The sequence below is a fragment of the Rhincodon typus genome, chromosome 18 (genome assembly GCF_021869965.1).
Source record: "Rhincodon typus isolate 14 chromosome 18, sRhiTyp1.1, whole genome shotgun sequence".
Taxonomy (NCBI): domain Eukaryota; kingdom Metazoa; phylum Chordata; class Chondrichthyes; order Orectolobiformes; family Rhincodontidae; genus Rhincodon; species Rhincodon typus.
In genome coordinates, this window is record NC_063349.1 from 39,406,006 (window position 1) to 39,420,194 (window position 14,189).

Here is a 14,189-nt window from a genome sequence, read left to right on the forward strand (position 1 = left end):
CCATTGTCCACCTTGCTCGTAATGTCTTCATAGAATTCCAAAAGATTTGTCAAACATGACCTGCCCTTCATGAACCCATGCTGCATCTGCCCAACAGGACAATTTCTATCAAGATGCCTTGCTATTTCTTCCTTGATAATAGACTCAAGCATCTTCCCCACTACAGAGGTTAAGCTAACCGGTCTATAATTCCCCATCTTTTGTCTACTTCCCTTTTTAAACAGTGGCATCACATTTGCTGTTTTCCAATCTGCTGGGACTGCCCCAGAGTCCAGCGAATTTTGGAAAATTACTGCCAGTGCACCTGCTATTTCTCCCGCCATCTCTTTTAGTACCCTGGGATGCATTCCATCAGGGCCAGGAGACTTATCAATCCTTTGCTCCATTAGCTTGCCCAACACTACCTCTTCCGTAATAATGATTGTTTCCAGGTCCTCACCTACCTTCGTGTCTTTGTCAATTATTGGCATGTTATTAGTGTCCTCCACTGTGAAGACCGATACAAAATACCTGTTCAATGCCTCGGCCATTTTATCATATCCCATAACTAAATTCCCCTTCTCATGCTCTAAAGGGCCAACGTTTACTTTAGCCACTCTTTTTCGTTTTATATATTTATAGAAACTTTTGCTACCTGTCTTTATATTCTGTGCTAGTTTTTTCTCATGTTCTATCTTACTTTTCTTTATAGCTCTTTTTGTGGCTTTCTGTTGACCTTTAAAGTTTTCCCAGTCTTCTAGTTTCATGCTGTTTTTGGCCACTTTGTATGCCTTCTCTTTCAATTTGATAGCCTCCCTTATTTCTTTAGTCACCAATGGTAGATAACCCCTTTTCTTACAGTCCTTCCTTTTCACTGGAATATACTTTGGCTGAGCACTTTGAAAAATTGCTTTGAAAGTCCTCCACTGCTCGTCAACTGTCCCACCATAAAATCTTTGTTTCCAATCTACTTTAGCCAAGTCCTCCCTCATTCTATTGTAGTTCCCTTTGTTCAAGCACAGGACCCTGGTATTGGATTTTATCTTCACACTCTCCATCTGTATTCTAAATTCAACCATACTGTGATCACTCCTTCCAAGAGGATCCCTAACTCTGAGGTCATTAATTATTCCTGTCTCTTTACACAGGACCAGATCTAGGATAGCTTGCTCCCTCGTCGGTTCCATTACGTACTGTTCAAGAAAACTATCACGGATACACTTAACAAACTCCTCCTCAAGGATACCCTGACCGAGCTGGTTCAACCAATCTACATGTAGATTAAAATCTCCCATGATAATTGCCATACATTTTTACAGTCATTAGTTATTTCTTTGTTTATTGCCCGCAACAATATGATGTTGTTATTTGGTGGCCTATAGACTACGCCTATCAGTGACTTTTTCCTCTTAGAATTTCTAATTTCCACCCAAATGGATTCAACCTCATTCTCCATAGAACCTATATCATCTCTCAGCACCGCCCTGATGTCATCCTTCAATATCAGAGCTACACCACCTCCCTTACCTTCCTGTCTGTCCTTCCGAATAGTCTGGTACCCTTGGATATTTAACTCCCAGTCGTGACCATCCTGTAACCATGTCTCCGTAATGGCTACCAAATCATATTCATTCGAGATGATTTACGCCGTTAACTCATCAACCTTGTTACGAATGCTACGAGCATTCAGGTAAAGTGCCTTTATGCTAGCTTTCTTACCCTCATGATTTCTAACATCTCTAATAGTATCTCCTGAGTTATCCTTCCGTTTTGCTTCTTTCATAGTCTGCCTTGAACTTAAACCCTCCTGCACACGTGCTAACCTGCCGCTTACCTTTTTATTTACCATCATACTCCCTGTCGTTTTCCCTTTCCCTTCCCCCCAACTCGCTAGTTTATAGTCCTAGTGACCACCCTATTTATCCTTTTCACTAGAACACTGGTTCCAGATCGGTTCAGGTGGAGACCGTCCCATCGGTACACATCCCTCCGGTTCCAAAACTGATGCCAATGCCCCATGAAATGGAACCCCTCTTTCCCACACCACTCCCTTAGCCACGTGTTTACTTCCCTAATTTTCTTATCCCTAAGCCAATTTGCATGTGGCTCGGGCAGTAATCCGGAGATTATGACCCTCAAGGACCTGTTCCTTAATTTCGTTCCTCGTGCTTGATAATCCTGAAACAGGTCCTCCATCCTAGCCTTGCCTATGTTGTTAGTCCCAACGTGGACCACAACAACTAGATCCTCCCCCTCCCGCTCCAATATCCTTTCAAGCCGGTCAGAGATGTCCTGCACCCTGGCACCAGGCAGGCAACACACCATGCGTGACTCCCGATCCGGCTTGCAAAGGACACTAAGTATCCCCCTAACTATGGAATCCCCTATGACTACCACTTGTCTTTTTGCTCACCCCTCTTGAATGGCCTTCTGCACCATGGTGCCGTGGTGAGCTGGCTCATCCTCCCCGCAGCCCTTTTCCTCATCCACACAGGGAGCAAGTATCTCGTACCTGTTGGATAAGGTCAAAAGCTGAGGCTCCTCCACTTCTGAACTCAGGATCCCCCTACCTGCCTCACTTGCAGTCACACCCTGTTGTCCCTGATCACTAACTGAATTTGAATTACCAGTGGCACAAAAATTGAACACCACAGTCAGCTTGAGGGCAACTGACGGGAGTTCCTACTAAATCCTTGTTACTGCAGTCTTGCCTCACAATTCCACATATTACAATAACTACATCCTGGGACAGACTCAGTGGTCTCTGGCGTTGTCTCTCTGACAACTACAGATAGTTAGCTATTTTCCTGACAAAATAGTGATGTATCAGTGCTCACATTCTATATTGCCTTCCCTGAATGGCTGCATTCTGAACAGCTTCCTCCTCTACTGTTGTGTGCTGCTGGGGTTGTGGGCTCTGTCATTGGCCAGCAAGCACCTCCCTTCTATTGCACCCTTTCCTTCATGTCCTGGACTCCACTGTCTTCTTCTCTTTTGGATTCCTCTTTTATTCTTCCATACTCAAACCCCGCTCAGGACCTTGTCTCAGAACTGCCTTTCTGCAAGCTGCTAATCTCTTCCTCCCTCTCTTATGCCACAGAATTGAGCAAAACTAGATTGCTGACCTCACACAACTGCAAAATATTGACAGTTAGATGCCACCTTTAAACAAACGTGAAACTTGTGCCACAGAATTCCTGTGCACCATTGACTTGACTGAAATAATTCCAAATGTTTTAATATAATGAGTATGACTAATTTAATTGCTTCATGTATAGAATATTTATTCATGCAGATGAGTACAATGAGATGCTAATGAACCGCATTTGTTTTGGAAGTGGGCGGTCAGAAAAGATAACTGGTGGATAGTTAATGTCAATGAATGTGTCTACATATGACGTCATACATACCTCATATCTTCAATCTTTCATTCACCCAGCAGCTCTCTCTTGCACACAGGACTCGCACCTCATATCTAGATGTATCATCACATCCTCATACCTGCCAGTGCTGCCAGTTTCATATCCAGCTCTTGCCCCCTTCACTTATGATGTGGAGGTGCTGGTGGTGGACTGGGGTAGACAAAGTCAGAAGTCACACGAGTCCAGGTTATAGTCCACAAGGTTTATTTGAAATTACAAGCTTTTGGAGCACTGTCCTTCATCAGGTGACCTGCTTTCAAATACACCCTTTGCACTATAACCTGGTGTTGTGTGACTTCTGACTTTGTCCCTTCACTTATCACCAACTATTCAAATATAGCAAACACAAAATGCAAACAGGATGTAGGAGCAAATTACTGCAGATGCTGGAATCTGTACTGAAAACAACAAAGTGTTGGAAATCTCAGGGGGTCAAAATACAAACAACTGATTCTGCCTCTTGTCTTGCAACAGATGGAGCAGAGCAGAGGACAGGATTTTTTTTTTCCTGAGCAAAGCAGAGGAAATAGCTCTCAACATTAAAGTATTAGCTGTGAAGAAATTCATTACATCCAACATCACAGAGAACTTTGGAGATGATTGTCATGAAGATGTCAGAGGTAGCAAGAACTGCAGATGCTGGAGTCAGAGACAACGCAGTGTGGAGCTGGAGGAACACAGCAGGTCAGGCAGCATCAGAGGAGCAGGAGAGTCGACATTTCGGGCCTAGACCCTTCATCAGGACTGGGGAAGGGGAAGGGAGCTGGGAAATAAATAGAGGGAAGAGGGATGGGACTGTGGGAAGGTAGGGGGGTTGACAATAGGTGTATGCATGTAGGGGTAGTGGAGATTGGTCAGTGGGAAGGGTGGGGCAGATAGGTGGAGAACGAGACAGACAGGTAGTGTCAGCTCAAGAAGGCGGGAATGAGAGGCAAAGTTGGACATGTGATGAGGTCCGATGTGGGGAGATTTTAAAACTGGTGAATTCTATGTTCAGGCTGCAGGCTCCTGAAGTGGAATATGAGGTGTTTGTATGTGGTGTCATTGTGGCACTGGAAGAGGCCCAGAATGGACAAGTCACCCAGGGAGTGGGAGAGTAAGTTAAAATGGTTAGCAATGGGAAGGTGTTGTTGATTATAGCATAGGGAGCGAGGGTGCTTTGTAAATCTACCCCTATGTGCATCCACCTATCGCCATCCCACCTACCTTGCCCCAGCCCCACCCCTCTTTGCCCTACCTATTTCCCAGCTCCCTTCCCCCTCCCCAGACCTGATGAAGGGTCTAGGCTCAAAATGTCAACTGTCCTACTTCTCTGATACTGCCTGATCTGCTATGTTCCTCCAGCTCCACACTGTATTGACATAGTCATGAAGATGTACCTTTTTGCCAAAAAATGACTTTTAATCCACCACTGTAAACATGAATACTAAAAACAGATTTTTTTGCGAATACAAACCAAACTTATTTGAGTTCACAGCCAGGATGGGAACGTAGTTTGCATTGCTGTATTTTCCACAATCCAATCCGATAGAGATGGCCTGCCTACAAAAACCCATCAAAGACAATAACCTCGTTGAAATATGAACAAACTATATTTCCTATTCCTTTATGAAAACAGTTTAGATTCTCAACTGAGTGGAGACAAGCCATCAATTCTAACAACTTCAACAATGGGACCTTGGCTCAGAAGTGGAATTCTGAGACCTGAGCAAATCAAGTTACAAATTTATACATTTTTTCATATTTTACTGTATGATCAGTTGGAGGGTGTATTCTTACAACAACACGTTCCATGTCTTAAACACATACTTTCTCAACAAAGCTATTTCTCCCCAACTTGCTGGTGTTTAGTCTGTCTCTGCTGGTGTTTGTCTCCAGGTATATCGGGCACAAATATTAAAGGAGAAACTGAATTCCTTGGCTTTGTCTCCAGAGGAACAGATTGATCATCTACCTGCAGTGTTAAACTGCCTTAATGTAGAAGACCACTAAGTTAAAACAGCAAGGTGATTTGATTCAGCCTGAAGCTAACCTAGTTACCAAGCTACAAACTGTTAATTCCTTTAACATTTGTTGCTTCTAATTTGACTCATCCTTCCCCACTTTGTAATCTGTATTTGTGCATGAGAGAGAAAGTCCAAGCAAATTTTATTCTTTTACTTGGATAAGTTTAAGCATAATAAAGCTATTTAGCTTTACTATAAAGCTTGAGTTCCTATGTTCCGATTTGAAATGCTCATTTCAACAAATCGCACAAGGAATACGGAAGAAAGAAGTTTCCAAGAACATTTTTATTTCTTAATTTCATAATTTCAGTACATAAGATCCATGAAACCAATTGTAAAGGTTTTATCCTATGTATTCCTCAGCTATTTTATACTCTATTCTTGCTTTTGCTATCAACTATAATGAAAGAATTACACAATAATTAAAATATTACGGCTTGTGGTTGTGGGATTATAACATTCCCTGCAGACTATTGACAGGGTGATGGAATCCTTATGGCATTTTAGAAATACTGCTCTTTACTCATTCGTGTCTCAAAATTATATTATTGTTGCAAAATGGATCCTTCCATGCTCAATTTGATCCAAATACTATCATTCTTTTGTTTTCAGATTATTTACCTTTCATCTGTTCCAAGTTTTTTTAACAATTCAATGCATTGTGGATTTAATTTAGGCACATTGGCGAGGCTGTCTCCTACGAAAGAAGTTGTCTCATGCTTTAGCAGCTGTTCAAACTGAGGAAGAGGATGTCTTTGAAGAAGTTGATTTGAGTGAATTTACATTTGATGAGGTAAATAAACATCCGAGAATGTGTTCCTCAGAGCTAGAAGTTATTTTTTAAATAATGAATATGGAGTTACATTACATAACCTTTCCCTTTTATGCATTCATATTTTAAATTACTTACATACAAATTGTTCTGATGGCCAGGGAGAACAGTAATTTTTTTTAAAAAAGATATTTGGCTCCCAATGACTAACTTAAACAGATCACACAAGGTTTCAAGTCTTGAGACTTTTACAGTAAAAAATACATTATTGTCGAATAGAGACAGTAGGAACTGCCAATGCAGGAGAATCTGAGACAACAAGATGTAGAGCTGGATGAACACAGCAGGCCAAGCAGCATCAGAGGAGCAGGAAAGCTGACATTTCGGGTCTAGACCCTTCTTCAGAAATGGGGGAGGGGATTCTGAAATAAATAGGGAGAGAGGGGGAGGCGGAAAGAAGATGGATAAAGGAGAAGATAGGTGGAGAGCAGACAGACAGGTCAAGGAGGCGGGGTTGGAGCCAGTAAAGGTGAGTGTAGGTGGGGAGTTAGGGAGGGGCTAGGTCGGTCCAGGGAGGACGGACAGGTCAAGGAGGCAGGATGAGGCTAGTAGGTAGGAGATGGGGGTGGGGCTTGAGGTGGGAGGAGTGGATAGGTGGGAGGACAGGTTAGGGAGGCGGTTACAAGCTGGGCTGGTATTGGGATGTAGCTGGGGGAGGGGAGATTTTGAAGCTTGTGAAGTCCACATTGATACCATTAGAAAGCAGCAAAATATGAGTTGCTGTTCCTGCAACCTTCGGGTGGCATCGTTGTGGCACTGCAGGAGGCCCAGGATGGACATGTCGTCTAAGGAGTGGGAGGGGGAGTTGAAATGGTTCGCGACTGGGAGGTGCAGTTGTTTGGTGCGAACCGAGCGTACGTGTTCCACAAAGCGGTCCCCAAGCTTCTTTTTGGTTTCCCCGATGTAGAGGAGGCCACAACGGGAACAGCGGATACAGTATACCACATTATTGTCGAATATACTGCTTATTATGCAGCTAATACTTGAAAATTACAGAACAGATTTTTTTTGTTGGTTTCTTAACACAACTAATAATCCCACACCATGTTTGTACAAGGTGCTACATTTCCCATAGAACTGCAGTCTTCACAGGAACCTGTCCAAAGATACTCCCGGCTTCCAACTGCTGGCTTCCCCATGTCGAATCATTGGGCTGAATTTTGCCACTCTTTGGCAAAGTGCTTTTATCGGTGCGATTTATGGTAGGCACCCATCATGGGCCAAATCAATTTTTGTGTCACATTCATCATTCTTCAGCTCAATAATCATGTAACTGGCTTCTGTGGCAAGCAGCTCTTGGAATCATGCAGCAGAAGAGGTGGACCTGCTTACCACTGCTGGAACTTTGCAAAGTTCTCAGAGTGTTGCATACATCTGTAGCCCAACTTCAGTCCTTTGATCTGGTTTTTACAGCCCTGGTAGAAGCATGGGCAATGTTGTACCTCCATTCTGAATCTGTCTATGTGTTTCAAAAGGGTGTCATCTGCCATGTTTGGATGGGGTAGTTCTCGGCTTCCAGCAACCGCTCCTTTGACCCTGTAATGAGAAAGGGACTTGTGAGTTTCCTAGTATGTACGCATTATGACAATTCCTAGAATATCTGGTGCACACGTCCAAAATCTGGCATTGATTATCACAGATAACTGCACATTGAAGGAGTTGATAGACCCAAGAGGTTGTCGATAAGGCACATTCAAAACAAGGTGGGACCAGACTATAGACCTTACATCTGGGGAAAGCCGGCAATATTGGTGAATTCCACTGCCTGGGCTGCTTGACTGTCCTCGTCACAGGGGAAGAATATGAGCTGTTGTAATCTAAAGAAATAGGGGATATCCTGAATGCAATCATGGGTCAAAGATTGAGAGATGTTACACAAGTTCCTAGGTGTTCCTTCAAGTGTGAGCTCCCTCTTAGCTGTGTGTGCCAATCATCTATGTCGAGGGTCAGAAATAGAGCAGCATATTAAGTAACAGTACTCCTGAGCCCTTACATCAATCACACTGAAGTGACACATTTTGTCCTGATCCTGGGTGCCATGGACGCTTTGCAAGGAGGCTGGTCAATCTTCGATAAGGAACTCTGAGCTTTGTAATCTTATGCAGAGATAACACAGTGTGGAGTTGGAGGAACACAGCAGGCCAGGCAGCATCAAAGGAGTAGGAAAGTTGATGTTTCGGGTCGGGACCCTCATTTTGTGAAGAAGGGTCCCGAACTGAAACGTCAACTTTCCTGCTCCTCTGATGCTACCTGGCCTGCTGTGTTCCTCCAGCTCCACGCTGTGTTATCTCTGACTTTAGCATCTGCAGTTCTTGCTATCTCTGAACCTTGTGCAGATGTACGTTTCAAAACCAAAATACTGATATTATATTGGGCGAGTGAACTTGAGATATTTATCCACCATGAAAACACCCCCTTCCAAAAATATGTCACCCTTGAACACCACACACCTTATCCTGGCTTACTTGGAAGTAAGTGTGTAAATGTGGCAGCTCCAAAGCACTGTCTTCCAGTATCAAGTGTGAGAATTCATAAAGAAATAGCAAATGCAGGTGAGACATTTTCGTTTGCATCTGCATGATTTCCTCATCTGATATGACAGGAGGCAAATTGATGCCAAGTATGTAACCATCATGATTGCTTGAGACCATCATTCTTAATGTTCATTCTTGCAAGAAAGAATGAGTTGCCAATGAATTGCAGCTTGCTTCCAGATGGGTGACAATACAATCAGTGGATGCATAATTAAAACAATTGCCCTTAGCAGGATCTCACATGCAAAGAATTATATTCTGTCCCTAAAGGAAAAACAGTAAGGTACTCCACCCCTGTGCATGTGCAACCATAAGTCGACTGTCTGTCCCTCTGCTTTAAACCGCAATGCAAGCCACAGAGGTTGACAGCGTGTAAACTGGGACTGAAAAGCCTATACGCTAAAAATCAGTGCAAGTCACAGATGCTGGCAACCTCCAAGTCAGCGCAAAGAGACTGACCACTAAGAACACAAGCTCCTGTTTGGGACAGGAATGATATGGTTTCATTGAAATGAATGCTTCCATGGTGTCAGTGCTACTGAAGATCCAACACTGAATCCTGAAGATGGAGACAGTGTTCCAAATGGAAAGGAAATAAAATGTTCAATTTGAATCAATAAACATGAGCTCATTGCTCAGAAAAAAAACCCATGAAATGCATCCTTTGTGGATGCATTAGATGTTATGCATCCCTGAATGCAAAGTGAACTGGCAGAAGCGTGTAAGCCTCCCTGAGATTCAGTGTGAATTGAAAAGGGTTGAAGTGTTGTCTGGGTTGGCCTGAAAGCAGCCACGATGATGTGTTGAAGCTGACGATAGCTTCCTTGGTAGCTATGCCTCCTGAAAGGATTACATATATAGTGGAACTAGCTCCATTTTTCGCTGTTTGGTGCCAGTTTCATAGATTGTATAATTAAGGAAAGGTTGCGAGTATCCTTTCTTGATTGTGCAAAAGTGACCAAAGGGAGCTAATAAGTGAAAGCTAAAATCTATACTTTGAAACCATTTTTGTCCTTTTAACAAAGTTTTAGGCTTATTCTTTTGAAGTGATTTGATTTTATCTGCACACAGTTTTATATTACCTCGTGCCCAAGAGAATAGAAAAATCATAAAAGACTATGCAAAGTGATTCATGCCTGTTGTTGGGTGGTACCAAGAAAATTGAGCAAAAATTCTAGAAATTGGAACTTTCTGCTTCTGTAGTAAATAGTATTATCATAGATTAACCTGCCAACAAATAAGGATCCCTGAAAGGTTTTAGAAAAGCAGCAGTTTCCCCATTCAGTTTCCTCTATTTTACAAGCAGACAGTTTGAGTAGTGAAATTACAGCAGCAATACTGTCTTGGTTACTGGCAAGAAATGTTTCTTAAAGATCACATGATATGACATTACTGGCCAACTTAGATCTTATGGTCTGTTTGTGGATACAAAAATTACCACCATAAATTTTTTTGCCAACTGTAGCTAATCAGCTTTGCTAAGCAAAACAAGCTATAAATTTCACTTAGAAATGGAATTCTATTGGGAGAAGAACATGATGAAATTCCTAAAAAAGAACCTGAAGACAGTGTTGTTGTTTTTGGCAAAATAAGTGAGCCCAAAGCATTTTGAAGGATGCATAATCCTACTAGTGCCAAAGACATTTTATAACAAAGACATTTAGTTTATTAATAAAAGCATCTCTGTCAGATTAAAACTGGCATCCTGTAAAATGATTTTGGCATGCTATGAATATGAAGTCCATGTAAATAATCCTGCTTTACTACCAGTGATTCTTACAATTTAGGCATGATCATTTAATTTGTTTTTTCACTCCAATTATTGAATCCTATCTGAAAACTTGCTTCTTCACTCAGACCACTTTGGACAAAAACTGGATAACCTCAGAGCCTGAAAGTTCTCCCCAGGCTTTCTCAACTGAAAACCATTATCAGCAACTAAAGGTAATGTGCTGCATTATAGAAACCAATTAATTCCATTTCTATTTTGAAAGAACTGTACTAGAATGTTGGGATAATGAATCAAGAAATAAAAAGCTGTAAAAATTAATTACTTCAGTCTATCTAGACACCACTACCAGCAACAGATGAAATTTGTCACATTGCTTTTTTTTCCCAATTTTAAATGTGTTCTTTTGTTTTTCAGTCCTTTATGCTGCAGTGGTAATTGAGTGATGTACTACAGCTGTAAATTTGGCACAAAATTAGAAAACAATGAATGAAAATATACTGTAATTTAAAAAAAAGACAGAAGCAAAGTTTCAGACAAATTTAGATAACAATTTGAAGTACTGCAATAAACCAAAACTTTGAATCCACTCAAATATCTTAACTGCAATTTAATTTATCCTTCTGTTTATCTTTTGCATTTTACATTGAGATATCAGTTATATTGGAGAGGGAAATGGTCGGTTGAATTGATCCATATGAAAGGAAGCTTGAGTAGTTATATGTTTAGAATGGCTTCATAAATTTGATATTTTAAACAAGAAATTGTTTAACTTTGGATAAGGAGTATTTTAGTAGTAAGGACACATTCAATTGTTGCTGAAGCAGTAGAATTATGTTGGATTAAACCACCCTGTTATGGCCTTGAAATTCCACCCAAATTGATGATGTAAGGATGGAATGTAGAACACAAAATATTGGCCTGGCAACATGCTCAGAATACTCAAAAGCCAGTCAATATTTGCCAGCTCACGTTTCTATATTGCCAAGAGAATTCTGCACTTACAGGAGTACTGATTATTTTGCTTTTTCTTTTGCTTTGCAGTTGGGTTTTTGTTGCAATCTTTTCTTAACTATATTTTCTCATGTGAAGTTATTCTGGCACTTTTCACAGACGGTGATCTTGGAAGTCGTTTCAAACTCTCTTACATGCTTGCAAGTTTTTGTTGGTGTAATTTCATGTTTGTCATTGACTATATGCTTCTTTCCCAGCTTTGCTGTGACTAACTACCTCCATTACAGTATTCTCCCTCTTAGAATTTGTGCATTGAAAACAATTCCAAAATGGCAATTAGTTAAGAATAGAGAACAAAATCTTCCCATCCAGATATATGGCAATTCTCCATTATTCCATTAGAGAAGAATCTTTTCTTAAAAAAATGTTTTATTTTGTAGAAGTGCTTTCAATGTCTTGGACAAGTTTCAAGTTTGTGAAGACAATGAAAATTTGTAAGAAACTGCTAATCCAGAACTCTGTTTTCCTGTGAATTGCATGGTGTTCAATAAATAGATAAAATAATTAATGGTATGTTATAGGTAAATCTAGAACATTAACTGAAATGAAATTGAGAGAGATTGGGATAAGGCAATCTAATGGTCTTTCTTCTCCATAATTGTCATGTGATGTTGTGAATAATTAGGAATAAAAGTTGAAACAAGAACAGGAACTATCACAATGGTGACCCAAGTGTGCAGAAATGAATTCTGCAGCAACATGACAAGTCTAAAAGTAGCACTTGAAATTCTCTTCTATTTATCAACCTGTTAAAATAGTTTCCCAAATAGAATGTCTTTATAATGATTTGTTTAAGCAAGCCTTAAAATGTACTGTATTGTTATTATTTCTTCAAAATCAAGCTGTGTTGTAAATATTTTCCAGACTCCTCCTCATAAAACCACTGATTTATTTGGTTTGCCAAGGCATCGGCAGCAAGCATGGCAGGACGATGATATCAATAGTGTTGAAAAATTTGGATCGCCGTCCCTTTCACCAGCAACTACAAGTGTTCTGCAAACTCCCAGGTAGAAACTGATGAAATATCTAACTATAATGTAACTTTTTTTTGCAAGGATACAATGAGGACCAGATTGTGACTTGCTAAGTGAATGTGTTTTGGATGAGATAAAGTTGGACCCTTTGGGCTGATTTTTACTTTGCGGTAAGGGACCTATCATCTGGATAGTTTCTGCATTCTGACCCCACACTACAGCTGTGTAGCTCTTATGCCCATGACCCTCCTATTTAGATATCCTCATTACACTGGAGGTGAGCTTGGTGCCCAGTTGGTTGTGCTGAGTGTTACCACGTGTTACCTTCGGGCATGAGTGACAAAATAAGATGACTGCATTACTGGAGATCTCACCTTGGAGGACTGACAGCCTCAATAAATAGAAAAGTGACCCAAATGAAAGATAATGCAAAATGAAGTAGCAAAATGAAAGATAATGCACTCGATCCAGTGCAAGGCATCCCACATCCCAAAATGTTTCAACTTAAAAAAAGAATTTTTCACTTCTGCCTGATTTTAACCTGGCATCTGGGCACTCAGTGTGCACCAAACTGTTCAGATCTGGCAATTTACAAATTAAAACTCACTTTCTTGATCTTCCTGAACCATTAGCACACTCCACAAGGTACATAATGGCTGTTAATTGAAGTGGAGTGTATTCCCCATTCCCTGTCTTTGAAAATTGCAACTTATTGTGGAGGTAGTGGATGCAGTTCCACCTTTTCGGAACACAATCGTCAAATCACATCCTTAGCCATTCCCAGCGTCAACCAGCAATTGAAAATCAATCTGTATGTGTTTGTTGTTTTATAGCAAGAATATATTTTTAAAACTTCGAAAAGGAATAAATTCTTCCCTTGAACATGGTAGTAAAATCATAAAATAATAAATTGTATGATTATGTTCATACATACTGCATCTATATGGCTGACATGATACTATTTAACCACATAGTTGCCATTTTTGATAGAAGAATAACTAATACACAACATTAATTTAAAGGTTTGAGTTCTTCACGACTGCAGATTGTACATCATTTCTCTTTAGTTTCTCAGGAAATTTTCTCATTAGTGTTTATGTAACTTTGGCTTTGATCATCAAGTTTCAAAATATATAGCTTTTACTGAGTAAGTGAACAATTTATATCATTGAAACTTGAGTAATTTAACACTGTTTAACAGGCTCACCACGGTGCTGTGGTACTTCATTCCAACTATAGTTTTTAAACAATGTATGGTCCTGTACCCTCATCCTTCATGCCCCATCCATGCCACTTCATAACTGGAAGTGCCATAGCTTAGCATGCAGGGTATAAGGGGCCACGGGAAGACGAGTGAGTGGAGGGGTTAGCTTGGCCTTTCTATCTCCAGCCATGCCACCAATGAGAGCAGAAAATTCCAGCTGGTGTGACTGGTGAAGCAAAAACTGAGCCTAATTTAAAATAGAATTATGTATGTATTTGAAAAGGAAGAATGAAAAACCATGCAGACAGAAGAAAAATAGAGAAACTGCAACTAAACAGATGGGGTTGATTATCACTAGCTTAATCTACTGTTAACAGGAAGGTAATGGCCTCAAAGTGGATTTGGAAGCCTTACTGCCCTGTTAATAGAGAGAAAGGTCAAATCTATTCTGAAAGGAGTTCAGCACTGAGCACTTGAAGCACCCACCTGCTTCAG

The 14,189-nt window shown here is 40.7% G+C and overlaps 1 protein-coding gene across 1 annotated transcript in view; it reads left to right on the forward strand.

Annotated features, from left to right (window-relative positions):
- The window catches only part of lrriq1 (leucine-rich repeats and IQ motif containing 1), a 197,777-nt gene that overhangs the window by 118,741 nt on the left and 64,847 nt on the right, over positions 1 to 14,189 (forward strand). Inside the window, exons 18-20 of the mRNA XM_048607661.1 lie at positions 6,084 to 6,200; positions 10,631 to 10,717; positions 12,381 to 12,523. Of these exons, the coding sequence (XP_048463618.1) occupies positions 6,084 to 6,200; positions 10,631 to 10,717; positions 12,381 to 12,523 (347 nt within the window). The remainder of the gene's footprint in view (positions 1 to 6,083; positions 6,201 to 10,630; positions 10,718 to 12,380; positions 12,524 to 14,189) is intronic.